Source organism: Hypomesus transpacificus, unplaced genomic scaffold (genome assembly GCF_021917145.1).
Source record: "Hypomesus transpacificus isolate Combined female unplaced genomic scaffold, fHypTra1 scaffold_149, whole genome shotgun sequence".
NCBI lineage: Eukaryota > Metazoa > Chordata > Actinopteri > Osmeriformes > Osmeridae > Hypomesus > Hypomesus transpacificus.
Window position 1 is genome coordinate 20,763 of NW_025813718.1, and position 16,738 is coordinate 37,500.

At 47.8% G+C, this 16,738-nt stretch overlaps 1 protein-coding gene across 1 annotated transcript in view; it reads right to left on the bottom strand.

Moving 5' to 3' along the window:
* Nucleotides 1-16,738, bottom strand: part of bbs9 (Bardet-Biedl syndrome 9) — a gene marked incomplete at its 3' end in the record, with an annotated part of 57,407 nt that overhangs the window by 19,380 nt on the left and 21,289 nt on the right. Inside the window, 5 exon segments of the mRNA XM_047051368.1 lie at nucleotides 5,882-6,034; nucleotides 6,439-6,611; nucleotides 6,922-7,017; nucleotides 7,775-7,915; nucleotides 14,274-14,377. Coding sequence (XP_046907324.1) covers nucleotides 5,882-6,034; nucleotides 6,439-6,611; nucleotides 6,922-7,017; nucleotides 7,775-7,915; nucleotides 14,274-14,377 — 667 coding nt within the window.

Genomic DNA, 16,738 nt, shown 5'->3' on the forward strand with positions numbered 1-16,738 from the left:
GATCTGATTTGACGATACATTTGGCACGGTGACATGTCCGCAACATGAACGAGACCAGGATTGAGCTCATTCATCTGATGACCCGCAAACGGAGGGGGCCGTCGTTTGACGGCGATTTCAGGTTTAGTCCTGCTGAGGTTTGAATCTCGGTTTTTCAACAGTAGCATAGAGCTACAGGGGGGCAGGCAAGTCCCCAGGAAACACTGCAGGGTGGGGCGTCCCCAGGAGACCCCTCTGGAACTGGAGCTAATGAGCATCTGGGGAAAGGATGGTGGGCGTGCGTGTGTGTGTATTTTCACAGCCTCCTTCATGTGTGTGTGTGTGTGTGTGTCTAGGTATGAGGGACCGTGTGTGTGTGTGTGTACCTGTGACCGGTTTTGACTCGCATGCCTGATCTGAGTGAGTAAGCCTGCGTGTGTACCACTTTAATTACGCCGCGTGCATAATCCCGTTAGCCGCTGGCTAACCTGGGATTACGCTCGACAAAAGGCCAGCGGGAGTGGGCATGCTCCATAGTCAGGGTGGAATCCAGTCCCCATTCAGCTGGTTAAGAGCCACTCAACGGACACAAGGAGATTAGGGCCCTAACCCGCCGTAGCAGCAGGGGCCCCCTGTGGCAGTCCCTAAGGCCCCTCTCTCCCCCCGCCTCCGTCCCTCCCTCTCGCCCCCCGTAGCTGGGAGATGAAATGACATTCTTCAGGACCCTAATACCAAAGGATTGGACTGGAGGGGGCAGCAGGGTGGTGGCGGTGGTGGGGGGGCATACCTGGCGAGATTCTTTGTGGTTAAAACTGTAGATGTACAACGCACAGGAGAGAAAGCCATTAAGAGGGGGTGGGGGGGTGGGGGGGGTCTAAAGACAGACTAGACTGACAGATCCCGGAGGTTGCTACGCTATGTCTGAGTGGTCACCGAGGAAGAAGATGAGAGGAGGAACAGTAAAAAAAGGCAAAGAGAGGGGGGAAAAAGCGTTCCTTTCTTCTATCTTCCTCTCTCTTCTCCTCTTTTCATTGGCAGATGTACAGAGAGACATACTGTTTGTTGGTAATAAAGGGCCACCAGAATCTGACTCCCACAGACCCGCCCCCATGACACTTAGAACAGTACAGCAGATAGGGTACTGTACACCCCAAACATCCAGACCTCCAGCAGCCAACTGCCTGCCGTCTGCCCTGCCTTTGGGCAAACACCTGGGAGTGTGTGTGTGTGTTTGTGTCTGTGCGTGTGTGTGTGTGTCTGTGTGTGTGTGTGTTTGCGCATGTGTGTGTCTGCGTGTGTGTGTGTGTGTCTGCGTGTGTGTGTATGTGTGTGTGTCTGCGTGTGTGTGTGTGTGTCTGCGTGTGGGTGTGTGTGTGTGTGTGTGCGCAGACTGGCAGAGATTGTCTTTGCTGTGGCTCAGGGATTTCACATTTCACTTTGATAAACCCCCAAACACCCCGCCCTCTTCTCTCTCTGTCACTCCCCTGCTGTGCATGGCCCATGATACAGCAGCACAGACACACACACACACACACACACAAGCCAGCACGTACACACACACACACACACCAACACCTCCCCACACAGTCACTGACTCAAAGTAATGACCAATCTCCTGACCCAAGACACAAAAATTGAAATTGCCTGGCTATTTTCATTATTGTATCATCTTATTGACCAATTCTGCCTTGGAACTGTGTCTACCAACAAGGGTTCTCACACTGCTAATCTACTGAGTAGCTTGCCTGGGCCACACACACACACATGTCACACACTCATGTCACACACTCATGTCACACACTCAGTTGTATCACAGGCCCCCGTACACACACTTGCAAGTCAGTCACCTGAATGAAAGCCACATTGATAAGACAGACATTTACATAAACAAACTTGTCTAAGTAAAAACATACCAGGCCGCAGTGACCTCTCCATGTGTCATTCATTTAGCGCATGTGTGTGTGTGTGTAAGTGTGTGTGTGTGTGTGTGTGAGAGAGAGAGATAGAGAGAGAGAGATAGGAGAGAGAGAGGGGAGAGAGAGAGAAGGGGGTGGGAGAGAGAGAGCGAGCGAGAGTGAAAGATAGTAAGAGAGAGACAGAGAGAGTGAAAGACAGTGAGACAGAGAGAGAAAGAGAGAGACAGCTGATATGTGTAAATGTGTGCTTCCTCTGTTAAATACCCTGGGGTCAAAGCAAGAGGAAAAACAGAGGAACACCCTCAGGTCCTTCTGGCCTTTGATCTGCTACCTAAACACCCCATCGCACCTGAGAGACTGCCTTTCAAACACACACACACACAACTCGGCTTATCAAAAAAACACACACACACGCAAAGCCTAAATCACAGAACGATGGCACAGTCCACCCACAAACACATCTTGGAGAGAGCCCTGACTATTAATCGCAAGGGGGCCTCAGGTACACAGTGGGATCTGTGTTTAGCCATGTTTAGCTGTGTTTAGTGCTCCATTTGGGGCTAAATAAATCAAGACGCTGTCTGTGAGAAGCCTCCATTACGGGGCCGAGAGGCCCATCGGGAGCCTGTCAGTCAGGACCGCTAGCAGCCCACCTCCTGCGTTTGAACTGCTAATTACAGGGAGCCTCCGTTCAGCTCCCAGACAGAGACGCTCACTAGGTTATCCTAGCGCGCTAACGCTAACACTAACAAACGGAGGCCATTTTACCTCTGAGGAAAATCGTTGGGAAAATATTTATGGGAACAGACTACCCTGCTTACCCCCCCTCCATCCTACCCTCACTCTTTCTCGGCATCCCCATTCCACTTCCAGAAATGTCTATCCAATCTTGATTGACAAGAGCACTTTCATGAGAGGTCACTGGCAGCAAAAAAAAAGAAGAAAAAAAGCAGGAATGCTAACGCTAGGCTAAGCTAGCCCTCTGGCTCACCTCTCCATAGCTGCCAGATTAATCAAAGCAGAGTTGAAGGGAGAGCCGGGCCGGACCGTAAACCACGGGGCCAAGATGAGTAATGTCTTTTTAAGTAGTGAGAAGGAGAAGTGGGGGAAACAGACACCTCTGGCCAGCTCAGATAGACATTATGAGCCACGGGCGGCTGCATCTGGGCTTCATGAATAAAATATAGGAGGAAGATATGAGGGAAGAAAGAACAATGGGAATATTATCCTGGTATATGAACGTACACCGGACCAAACACATTCTCACAGGCCTCTTTCTGTTATCTCTCAGCTCATTCTGGAAAAAAGGCAGACTCATGTAAACACACAGACACACTAACGAGGGGAAATCCCCAAATCCACAGATACACAAAGAAAATGTACCCGTCTGGCATTCCTCTGAGACCAAATTAAAGGGGTTGTTCAAACAAATTCCAAATTCACCACAGACTGTTCCATTTCCATTGTTTTTTTTTGTTGTTTTCTTATTTAGGAGTATGCTTGCTTTCGCACTGACAAATTCAACCAACTAGTAATTCGTTTCATTCACCATTATATAATGTAGCACCCAATAATGTAGGCTAATGATTTCCAGAATGTATGTCCAGAATGTAATAATGCCATAAAATGTAATAACATTCTAAAGAGTTTTAAACCTCAATAATGTAGGCTATTAACTTGACCAATATTGTAATAAAATGTATCTGATTATATAATACTATAGAACCTTATTGTGAATGTATTACATTTTCAGGTAAGCCTTAAAAATATTTTTCTCAAAACTGATGATATAATATTTTGTAGGCTTAACCTCCTCTGCTCACATTCAGTCAAGAGGTCTACATTTTGCGTTTTAAGAATTTAACAATGTTATGTTTGAATTTGAAATTAAAGAATGGATCTTGGGTTAAAATTCAAACGTCAAATTCCTTCAGGACATAATTAATATATCAACAGACATTGAATTTACAAAACAAGCCAATGTGTTCTACAAGAGATGAAATAATGGCCAACGCAAACTCTTCATGCAAGGACGAGCTGAGCAAGCAACTTCTGAAGCATAGATCAGTCTTTAGAAAGCTGCATAACTCATACCCAGATATATCCATGAATTATTAATTTGATCCGTACATCACTCTTCCGAGTAGCCGTCGATAGTGTCCATTAAGGTGCAAGTGTATACATTACAGCACGTATAGAGTGTCATAAACTTCCCGAATGCGTCGCGAGGGTAAGCGGGAAGCGGGAGCTGGGAGAGCTAGCTTGATGGACGGAGTGACACTGGAGTGCATTAGTCATGGTTAGCCTAGCCATGCTAAGGGACGGACTCGGATGCCTCGTCAGCACTAGCTAACGGAAGACACCGATACGCCAGTAGTACCACCAGCGCGGGGCCGTCGACCAAAGAGAGACGCTGACTGGTACTTTTATTATCCATGATTATCCTAACAGGAGGATTAACACGGTGTTATCTGAAAACAGAATGAATTTCGGCTAAGATCAAATATGAGAAAGAATATAAATATCAAAAAATAAGGCATTGACAAAGGGTCCGATTTGAAACGTCTTTTGGATGAGGCCCTGGTAAAAAAAAATCTAATTTAGTCTAATAATAGTGTGTAGAATGATAGTAGGCAGACATCTGCTCTACTCTTGAGGTTTGAGCCCAGCGGAGGTTTAACCTTGGGACACATTTGTATCGTTCTTCTCAGAGGAGGAGAGATGGTAAGGTACTGGCACATTCAATATCTAATGAAGTCATGATGTCACACCCTCCCAGTGCCGTAATGGGAGCACAGCTCATTAATGGCACCAAAAGCGCCCCACCAAACTATCCCCTACTGTAAACAGCGACGGCAAGGGACCATCACTTTCCAACGTCGTAGAGCCTGTGCCTCTTTGAGGGACGCGCACACACACACACACACACCAAACTAATTCAACAGTGAGCACACACAATGACAACCCATCAGACGAGTGACCACAAACTCACAATAGTAGAACCGAACTAAACACACGAGTCCAGACGAGAAAACGTTTGGAAAACCTTCCGACATCACAGAGTAACACACTTCCATCACCCACACAGAGAGGGAGAGAGACCTAAACAGAGATTTCTAATGAGGTTGCTGTGTTTATTCATCATTTACAAAGGAAGGCTCCAGCGCCAATTACCCGGGCCTCAAACTGAGACAAACACAGAGACACAATGTAGCCCTGTGTACAAATAAACACTGTCTCAACATGTACGTGAATGTATGCATAAAAGCGCATGTGATTCTCCTTGTGTGTGTGTGTGTGGCCATGGCTGCATGTTAGTCTGCCTGTAAGTACAGCCTAGGCCTTGGGTATGAAGTAACACCTAATCAGTAATAGCAGGAAGTACATAAATCAACTGAGTAGGTCTATCAGTCTGTAAATCAACACTAGCACAATCATTACTGTGTGTATGTGTGTGTGTGTGTGTGTGTGTGTGTGTGTGTGTGTGTGTGTGTGTGTGTGTGTGTGTAAATCACAATGGGGTGTGAGGTAAGCACCACTTGAAGCCTCTCCTAAAATCAACACTCCCATCCACGGAGGAAAGAAACAAGTAACAAACACATGCTCTCTTTGCCCTATGTCCCAGTCTTGTGTGCGTGTGTTTGAGTGTGTGTGCGTGTTCATGTTGAAGTCGTGTCAACTGTGTGTTGGGGTCAGACCTACAGTATTGTATACAGTATGTGACAGCGTGTATGTGAAAGTGTGTGTGTGACAGTGTGTGCGTGAGTGTGTTTGTATATATGTAACTGTGTGTGTGTGACAGTGTGTTTGAGCGTGTGTGTGTGTATGTATGTGACTGTGTGTGTGTGACAGTGTGTGAGAGTGTGTATGTATATGTGTGCGTGTGTGTGTATGTATGTATGTGACTTTGGTGTGAGTGACAGTGTGTGTGAACGTGTGTATGTCTGTGTGTATGTATGTGACGTTGGTGCGTGTTGGGGTCTGACCTGGCGGTAGGTCCCCTCCATGAGAGTGTCCAGGTTCTGGAGGGGGGCGGGGGTCTTGTCTTTGAAGCGTGTGAGGAGGCGACGCTGGATGGCCCGGAACTGGACGGCCCGCTCAGACAGCAGGTCCTGGTACTTCTCTGCACTGACGCGCAGCTGCTCCCGGCAGGACACGGAGACACCGTCATGGCAACGGAAAGGGGACATAGATGCCATGTTACAGCAACATGAAGGTGACATGGTTCATACAAGATCATGCAAAGTCTCAACGAGCCTTTGAGTGTTTCCGTTATCTATCGTTTCAGCAAATGAAACATTCGATGTAAAGCTATGTGAATGCGAACGCGTGATAGAAACACCCAATGAGAAGAACACAAATGTAACTGAAAAACAATCAAAACCAAGAAAAGAGAGAAACTGAAATGTAACTAAAAACCACCCTTCCTAACGGAGGACATTCATTTGCGATCATGACAAATAGATCCCTAAAACATGTCAAAGTTAGGTCAAAACCTGTTTCTTTTTTTCCCGCTTTGGGGGTTCTGAAACCCTTGGCTCACCTCGAAGTGCTGGTCGACCGTCTCAAAGTACTCGCTGAGAGGGATGGGTCCTGAGAAGCTGTTCCTGAAGTCCTTGACGCCCAGCGCTTGGAAGTGGCTGTCGAACCGCTGCACCAGCTCCTTGGCCACAAGCCAGATGTCCTCGAAACTGTCACTCTGGATGCGGTAGCGCTCTGTGGGAAAGAGAGAAAGAAAGAACGAGAGAAAGAAAGAAAGAGAGAAAAAGAAAGTGAGTGAGAATAGCCACTCTCGTCCAAAGCCATGCATGGGGGGGTTCAAACCTGGGATCTCTTGATATGCAGTCAAAATGCTCTAACCACTGAGCTACACCCATCCCATACATACTATATCAGTATACCCTTCGTAATGAATACATGCATTCACGAGTTTGTGCGCGCATGCACAGTCACTTCCTACAGAGTCAGAGCCCTGATGTCTGTGTTTGTGTGTGTGTGTGTGTGTGTGTGTGTGTGCACGTCTCACGGGAAGTCTTGGAGGCCAGCACAGTGACTCGAGCCCCGGAGATGAAGTGGAAGGCCATGGCATTGCCTTCTTTATCCTCAGACTTCTCAGCAAAGTCTAGAAATAGAGAGAGACAGACAAACAGTATGAGAATGTACTCAGTAAGTCAGAGTGTGTTGGTTGGAATCCGTATTTCTCATGTCAAGCATCTCTTTCACAAACACACCCAGTTCTTTTTCTTTTCAAGAATGATGGTTCTCCCTCTCTCACACACACACACACAGACACGCGCACACAAAACCCAAGAATGATGGTCCCACAGTATGTATAGCTATCCCTTTTTTCACTCACACATAGACGTGAATGCAGGCAACACACACACACGCACACACACACACACTCTCCGGTTCTCATGGGGCCAGTATAGTATGGTGTGGTCTCCCGGGATGTCAGACAGAGATAATGCAGCTTATCTCCCCTCAGGACGCCAGCCAAGGTGAACAGAGCACAATCACATTGTTCCTTATCTGACCACGAGTTGCCCTCTACACACACACACACACAAACACACGCACAAGCATACATGGTGGATATACACATGCAAATAAATATAAACTACTAATCTTCATCCTTACAAACGTTTTTTCTTTTTTTACCGTCTCAGTGTCTCTCTCTCTACACACACACACACACACACACAAACACACACTCTATCTTCATAGATCTTACCATCTGCAGGGAACTGTGTATGGGGATGCCATTCCCAGATCCTGATGACAACTGATCCCTGATAATGAGTGCTTCCCAGGTATCACACACACACACACACACACACACACACTGTCTCTCTCTCTTTCCCTGGTGTGTCTGTTACCTGGGAAAACCTTGTTGAGGTTGACAGGGGGCTTGTTGGTGTCCACAGTCACCTTGTACTTGGCGTTCTTGGAGGTTGACGTGGGGCAGCAGACCAGCCGGAGGGGCAGGAAGAACTTGCACTGGGCCACCCTGGGCACCCCTGAGGAGGAGAGGTGAACGTGGAGGAGGATAGGGGGTAAAGGATGACAGGAGGAGATGAGAGGGGTCTGAGATCAACGACGGGCGTGCACAGTGTTTGATAAGAAACGGCACTTGACTCTGTGACTGGTGTCACCTGCGTGTGTTTGTCTGCTGTGTGTGTTTGTGTCAGGAAAGGAACCATAGTTCAGTTTAGCGTCACATTCTACAAGGGACTGTGTGTGTGTGTGGTCACTACAGGAAGCGGGGGAGAGGGAGTGAGAAACGTGATATTGTCAACACCAGTTGTTTGCTTTTGATCCGGACCTGTGTCTGGAATACGTGCCAGGCAAGGTTTGCGCTATTCAATTAGAGGTTAGCAAGCTCCGTTTCCACAGGCTTAACCACAATACATCCCTACAAACAATCTCCCGAAGCTCCTCAAGGCAAATCTCCAATAGAAAAATAGCCTTTCAGCATTGTCCCTATTTCACAGTAACTTGGCCCCAATCAATCTTTGTCTACACTTGTCCGGTCTACAGCCCACGTGTGGGCCATACTCCATGCAGACATCTTGACTGACTGACTCTGCAGTGTTTTTGGAGGATTCCTCGCCCGATGGAAGTCCTAAAACAGCAACGGGCAGAATTAGGGGGCCGAGGCGGCCAACCATAACTCTCCCGGAGTTGGCTGATGCTGAGCTTGGCAAAAACCGGTGCCGGAATAACAGGGGATGGAAGAGAGATGGAGGAAAAGAGAGGGTGAGGGAGAAGGAGAGAATGAGGCGGGGGGAAGAGGGAAAAGAAGGGAGACAGAGTGCCCAGGGGTATTTCCCATTCACGTATTTCCTCTCTAGACGACTGGGAAGGAGGATGAAGAATGGAGGGGTGGAAGAGCAAGGGAGAAATATGGGGTGATTCCTCCAGTCTCATGTATATACCTCAGAAAGGAGCCAGGGCAAGTAAAATATGATTACGGAAAAGGAAAAAAGGGAGGAATACAGAGAAGGAAGGAGTGAGGGAGGGAGAGAGACCACTAGCTACAGTAGGACAGAATACACAAACCCACCTAGACACCCAAATCTACATGACCCAAAATGTTCACCTGACTAGCCACTGAACCTAACCATGCAGTATGTTGGTAGTTTGTTGCACGTGTTGTAACATATCGCCCAAACACAAGAAGGCAACTAAACTGTCAACAGAGAGACAAAGACACAGAGAGAGACACAGAAAGAGACACAGAGAGAGAGAGAGATAAAGAGAGAGACAGACACAGAGAGAGACAGACACAGAAAGAGACACAGAGAGAGACACAGACAGAGAGAGATACAGAGAGAGAGACACAGAGAGAGAGACAGAGAGAGACAGAGAGACACAGACAGAGAGAACACAGAGAGACAGAGAAAGACACAAAGAGACACAGAGAGACAGAGAGAGACACAGAGAGAGACACAGAGAGAGAGAGTTCAGTTCCAGTAGGTTGTCAGGCCCAGTGGAGCTAGTGTGTGCCAGCGGTTCTGATCCCTTCCTGTTTTGTCTGAGCAGGTAACCTAAGCTGGCTCTTGTAGTGGACGCTGGTGACATCACAGAGGTAAGATGACTACACCAGCCACCTGTAGCTGGAGAGTTCCTCTCTCTGGCTCTTCATCTTCAACTCCCTTTCTCTGTCTGTCTCCCCCTCTCCTGCTCTGACCTTTTTGATATTTTTCATCCACTTCCTGTTCCAATGGCTCTTTTTCTCTTTTTATGATTTTTTTCCTTCTACATTTGCGCTTCTTTATTTAGCAGTGTCTTTTATCCAAAGGGTTACACAAACGTGACTGGAAGTGCACATATTCTAACAATATTAGTGGTTAATACCTCAGAACATTCCAGAGGAGGACACCACATCATTTATCAAATACAACTTCACCAAAAACAGTACCCCTCCTACCACATCTCTTTCTCTCAAACTTGTTCACACACTTAAACCTATATAATCCTCCCAGCGCATGCTGCAGTGACTGTTGGGAGCGTGTTGAGAGGATTGCTAGGCCCTCGTTTAAAGCATAGGGCACGTTTGTTTCATGTCCTTTGCAGGCTTTCAACATGCAACAAATTGCTGCCGAAATGAATAAACTGGCTGCCGCCATCATTGACGGGTGAGGCCGAGCCACATTAAAAATGGGAGAAAGAGTTCAGAGGATAAAGAGAGAGGGGAGAGAGAGGAAGAGAGAGAGAGAGAGAGCACGGGAGGACAGGGGGAACATAGAGGAAGGGAGAGGTCGAGTGGGAGGGATGAGAGAGGTTGAAGAGCCTGGAAAGGACTAGGGAAACATTTTTCCGTCTCAGGTTCACAGTCGCCGTTGACTAGTCGGCACTTTCTCAAAAGACAAACTTTGTGTGTGTGTGTGTGTGTGTGCCCTCAAAAGAGGGGACGCCCTGACTGTAAATCTCGAGCGGTTCCACCTCCTCACACACCGTTTCCTCGTCTATTCCCAGGCTGCCAAGGCAGAGTTACGACTGCCACCACCACTGTGATTTACCTGCCGCTGTGTGTTAGTGTCTGCGTGTGTGTAGATGCCTTCTTCTTTGTGTGTGTGTGTGTGTCTTACCTGAGCTACCACTGTTGCCCTCTGTTGGCATACAAGAGATCTACACACCTGACACCACCATGAGGTCAAATACGTAGCTTCTACACATGTAGTGTATATAACTACTTCGAGCTGCATATAGAGTATATATGCAGAACTTATATATATATATATGTATATATACGTATCTAGCTACTCATCTTTCCGCCAGGTAAAAGGTTGCACTGAAATGGGCCTGTATAGTTGAGAAGTGTCCACAGTGAGCTCTTCAAAAGAACAACTTCTGAATGATTCTTCGTCATTGAATGAAGTGGTGTGCGTGCGTGTGTTTGAGGAAGGGTGGGTTTGTCATGTCTAGTCTCCGACCACTGAGTTTATTTGACCGCGGGGCGACCATAAGGGATCGCGATCTTGCCGCAGCTGCGATGAGGTCACCGATACGCTGATAGGCGTGGGTGTGTTCGAAGGACAGAGTGCGCGCGCGTACGTGAACGAGTGAATGTGTGCGGTTTAGTTTATGTCTATGTATGCATCCGTGAGTGTATGCATGCGTGTAAAAGTGATTGTGTGTGTGCGTGTGTGTCAGGGGAGGGTCTCCCTGCAGTCTCCGAGTCGACTGTTCATTGGAAGGTTATCCTGCGCTGAATCAAAGCACATCAGCACAGACAGGCAAAAGCAAACACAAACTCGGAACTAGACACACCACTACTAAGCTGCACTGATTGTGTATAATGATTATATATGTGTGCGAGTGTAAGGGGATATGTTTCATGCTTACAGTACCTTTGCTAAGTACGTTTGCAAGCATAACGTGTGTGTGTGTGTGTGTGCTGATGCATCAAATCCTTCAAGTCTATAAGTACCTGTTGTGCAAGTTTGCACATGTGTGTGCGTCTCAGCCTGCTATCATGTTACGGGGGAAACATCAACATAGACTGAGGCCTCTTCCTGTGTGAGGCCGAGCTACTGCACCACTACCAACTACTACCTGACTACTACTACCTCCTGCTACTTGAGAGATTGGCAGAGATTTAAATTACAGTTTTTTCTCTCTGTTGTTCCAACCATATGGTCAAGAATGCAATATCTGAAATGTATTAGAAAGGTCATAATCTCTCGAGTGTCTGATAATGTAGCCTACATTATATAAGCATTGATACTGCAGTTACTACTACTAGATACTATTAGACGACTAGATAACTAGTAATAGCACTACTGCCTACCAGTGTCCTGCTCCTACAGATGCTAACCATGACTCACCTGCAGGGTTGAGCTCTGTCGGCGCGGCCGGCCCAGCAGAGAAACAAGACAGAGTCAAACAGAGCCGTGGCTTGAGTGGGCCCAGTGTAGCCCCGGGCATGTAAACACCACCACTCACACACTTCCCCTCAGCCAGCGTCTCCTGTTCCCTCTGCCCCCTAACCACCACCACCCCCCCCCCCCCCCCTCCACACACACACACACACACACACACACACACACACACACACACACCCTCAACCCTCTCTCTCCTTTGGATTTTGTTTCCTTTCTGGCTGCCCCCCCCCCCCTCCCTCCCTCCCTCCCCCCCCCCCCCCCCCTTCATCTCCGACCACTCGTCTCTCCTCTCCTCCTCTCTCCTCCCTTCTTCCATCGAAACCATTTATTTAGCTCACATGTCTGGAATGGGATGGGGAGGGGGGTGGCAAAGCTGAAATGATTGACTGAACAGTACTTTCCTTCATTTTTCCCCCCTCCTCCTTTCAAAGGGGCTGAGAGGGCTAGCTTATAAAGAAAGGACACAGCACCCCATCATGGCTGAAACTATGAATCCGTTCGAATGACTCCTGAGGTCGAGTCAGTGCACAGCGGGAGGATGCATTTGAAACGGATTCATCGAAACACTCACTACAGAGCTCTCGGGAGTCATTTGAAAGTGACTCCCGTGGCGGCTCTGCAGTGAGTCAGGCCAGGGAGCCCCCAGAGCTCTGGTTGTGTATTTCATGCTTTGTTAGCGTTGATGAAAGCCATGCCTCTCCTCCCTCCCGCTCTCGAACTCTCCCGCACCAGTGGAGTAGGAAGGAGAGAGGACAATAAAAAGAGAACTGACATGTTTTAGTTCAGTGCTGAGTGAAGAGTTTGGTAAATGTACAGCCCAGGTCAAACTGAGTGGAAGGTGCTAGCAGAACATGGAAACACACATGCGTGTACACACAAAAATACATACTACGCATACAGAAACGTACAAAAACATAAATATACAAAGAGAATCGGGTGTGGAAATGTGTCAGCGCTCCGCAGGCCAGTAAGATAAAGATGTAAAACTTGCGTGAGGAAATGGCATTAAACCACTCAGAAATTTGTGCAACGAAAATAAAGATCACCACGGAACACCTGTCTTCAATAAATGATAAAAGGCAGCTTTTTGCTGTTTGAAGACTTTGGCCGCAAGATCCTCTCAGTCCTATTCATCATACCTTTGGGACCATTGCACCGCTGACCACTGGAAAAAGGGACTGCTTACAGCGAGAGGACTGAGGACCTGTACTTGGGCCCTTTGGAGGGCTTAGGAAGAGGAGAGCAGTCCACTCAGGGTAATCCCCTGTAGGGCTTAAGTGAAGGACAGTAGCTGAGGGTTGTGCTGTAATGACAGCCGAGGAGAGGAAGACTGAACGAGACACATTCCTCCCATATGCTGACATTTCCTCTCACACTCACTCACTCGCTCTCCCTCTTGCGCGCTCTCTCTCTCGCTCACTCTCTCTCTCCCTCTTGCGCGCTCTCTCTCTCGCTCGCTCACTCTCGGTCTCTCTCTCGCTCTCTCACACACACACACCCAGGTTCCTCCTCTCTCCATAAGCTGGCAGTCCTGTGTCCAGGCTGCCAGTGAACTGTTCCTTACCTGTGATCCAACCTTCTAACACGCACCGCAACCAAAGGGCAGCCAAGACACCAGGAACCCGGTGGAAAACTCCAGACTACCCCCCTTCTCCCCCTCCCCCAACCCTATGCTATTCTTAGCATCACAATAAAACAGTGCCTTGATATTTTTCAAGTCATTTTATATTTAACGGCGTGCGGAGAACCTTTCCACCAGAGTCCTGCCAAAGCAGACACAGTCCAAAGGAAACAATGGTACTAATGCTACCTCTCTCTCTCTCTCTTTCTCTCTCGCTACCTCTCTCTCTCACTACCTCTCTCTCTACCTCTCCCTCTCTCTCCCTCTCTCTCCCTCCACCCCCCCTCTCGAGGCGCTTTGAAATGAGTTAAATAATAATGAAAACGCTGTGACATTTTAATTTCTAGAAAGAGGGGTTTTGTTGGTTGGAGGGGAAAGTAATGTCTTCCAGAAACCCATGGAGCCTGGAACCAGATGCCGTGATGGCTCCGATACAGGCCCTCGGCACAGCCTGCTCACATCAGAGCTGTGTTTAAGAGCTGCCACAGCTAGGAACACTGAGCCTTTCTATTGGCCGGCCTGCTGATGTTACAGACAACCGCTGGTCTGTCTGTCTGTGATGTCACACACAGCTGTTACCGATGCCATAGAAAAACAGCTGTGATGTCACTAACAGGTGTTAGTGATGTCACAGACAGCTGGTAGCGATGCCATAGAACGACTAGCTGTGGCCTCGCGGACAGGTGTTCGTGATGTCACAAGCGCACGTGAGAAATCACAACGATGCTCTAAATGGGTGATGTCACAAATGGTAAGTGATGACGTCACAGACGATAAAGCGATGGCATACAGTTAAATAAGACAACAAGTGCTTGAAACAAAATGGCAGAAATGGCATGAAAGTCAGCGAGTTGTGTGTGTGTGTACCTGTGGGCGAGCTATAGGACACTGCCACATCTCCTGTCAGGTCAGCTGGTGGGTACTCTCCATTCAGGAAGGCAGAGAAGGTCACTGCCATGGTGGCACCCACACCTGGGGACGACGAGAGCAACAGTCAAACACTGAAGCAGCCGCTTTAACATGTGAACGGGACAACAACGACAAAAAAGCAGAACGAAATAACAGAATGAACCGGACTGCTGAGAGGCCGAGAGCCACAGGAACCACACCACTAACGCTCTCTCACTACCCTACGTTTACGTACTCACAAACACACATTTGTTCAAACATCTCGAGGAAAGGTGCAGACAGCAGGATTTAAAACATTAACCAGACTCTTTCTCACTCACTCACTCACTCACACACACACACACACACACACACACAGTGAGGGTGTGAGAAAGAGAGAATGAGAGAGAGAGAGAAGCGAGAGAGAGAAGCGAGAGAGAGAGAGAGAGAGAGAGAGAGAGAGAGAGAGAGAGAGAGAGAGAGAGAGAGAGAGAGAGAGAGAGAGAGAGAGAGAAAAAAAAAAGAAAGAGAGAGAGAGAGAGGAGCGAGAGAGCGAGAGAAGGGGAAAAGCCAGCAAGAGATCAAATACAGTCTGTGTGGAAAAGATATATATTTCAGCTAATGGCTCCTCTCTCTCCCTTACATACACACTCACACACACAGAACAGGGGCACACCCTGCCTGCGTCAGGTCGCTGTGGTAATAGGGCGTGACGTGCAAGGCTATAGTCCCAAAGTAGGGTCGGCACAGGTGACCGAGCCGCAGTTATGTGCCAGAATTCCTCTGCTCTCTCTCTCTCTCCTCCCCCTCTTTAACAGTCCCCGCTCCCTCCCTCTCACTCCCCATTTCTCTATCCCCACTGTGGCTGGGTCAGTATTGACTGCAATTGCACAAAAGCAGATTACAAGACAACCGTATCTATAAAATATATAAATATACAAACAACATACAACAGTAACCATGAACACTGACATAAAACTGGAGGCCAATCTGGCCTCACTGGTACAACACTTTCTCATGCCAAAACATAAGAAGAAGAAGAAAAATCGAGAATGACTATGAGGCCTAGACAAATGCCCAAAACACTGTACATATTTGATGAAACATCTCCATGTGACTCCACATTTGTACACTTATGGCAAAACCTCAGGTCAACCAGCGATACCAAAACATGAACAAACGAACCTTCCAATCATCCTGTTCAGTGATGTACCTGTAATAGAGCTCATGTATTTAAACGTGTAGCGTACGCCTCAATGTGGTTGTTTTGTGCGCCCGGGCGGCGGCTTGTACCATGTGCACGTGTGCTCTTTCCTGCCAATATAGCATTTCATGAAACATGAAACAGAAACCGAGAAAGAAACCGAGAAAAAGGAACTTGAAAGAAACTTGGATGAAGACAAACGGGAGAAGCAAACAAGAGAATCTCCCCCTCACCCCCCCCCCCCCCCCCCCCCCCGGAAAGAGAGAGTAGAACGAGCCCCACGTTTTCTCCTCGGTCCACCAGACACCCTGACAGGGTGACGAGCTCTCGCCCTCCTTTCTCCCTCCCTCCCTCCCTCTCCCTCCCTCCGTCGTTCGCCCTGTTCAGAGCCGGGGGCAGGCTTTTAGCCTCTGGACCCTGACACTGCGAGGTCAACACTGACCAGACGGCCCTAAGTGTTACCACACCATTAACACCTCCACACAGAATAACATCAACAATGGACCAGAGCACAGATCCCTCCTCTTTCGCCCCTTCTCTCTCTCCCTCTTTCTCTCTCTTGTTTGTCTAACTCTGACTGAAGCCACTTTTCCCTCCCTCCCTTCCTTCCTCCGTCTAGCTTTCTCCCGCTCTCTTTCTGGATGACTCCCTCGGTTCCCCTCAGGGCTGGAGAAAAGTGGACATGGGGAGTCGACCTTAGTTAACCCCCGGTCACCTACCGCATAGCGAGGGAGGGTTTTACCAGAGGTGGGAGGGGTACTCACAATGCTGGGAGTGGGGAAAGTGTGCGTGTGTCTGTCTATGTATATGATAGATTACATTTACATTACATTTAGTCATTTAGCAAACGCTCTTATCCAGAGCGACTTACAGTAAGTACAGGGACATTCCCCCCGAGACAAGTAGGGTGAAGTGCCTTGCCCAAGGACACAACATAATTTGACACGGCGGAGAATCGATTCAGTAACTTTCTGATTACTAGCCCGACTCCCAGAGAGAGTAATTCGAACTCCCATTAGATGAGAGTAATATGCAGAAATTCTTCTGTATTTACAGTAGGATGCCAAAAGGAGGGTACCATTACCAACTGGTTTTATTTGACCATGTAAGAAAAATGTGAAAAGTTGCATTCTGTTGATAATTACTATTCAAGAATATATTTTACATTGAGACACATACATCTATTAAAATATGTATGTGAAATGTCAATTTGCTTATACAAATTAAAAAAAAAAATGTA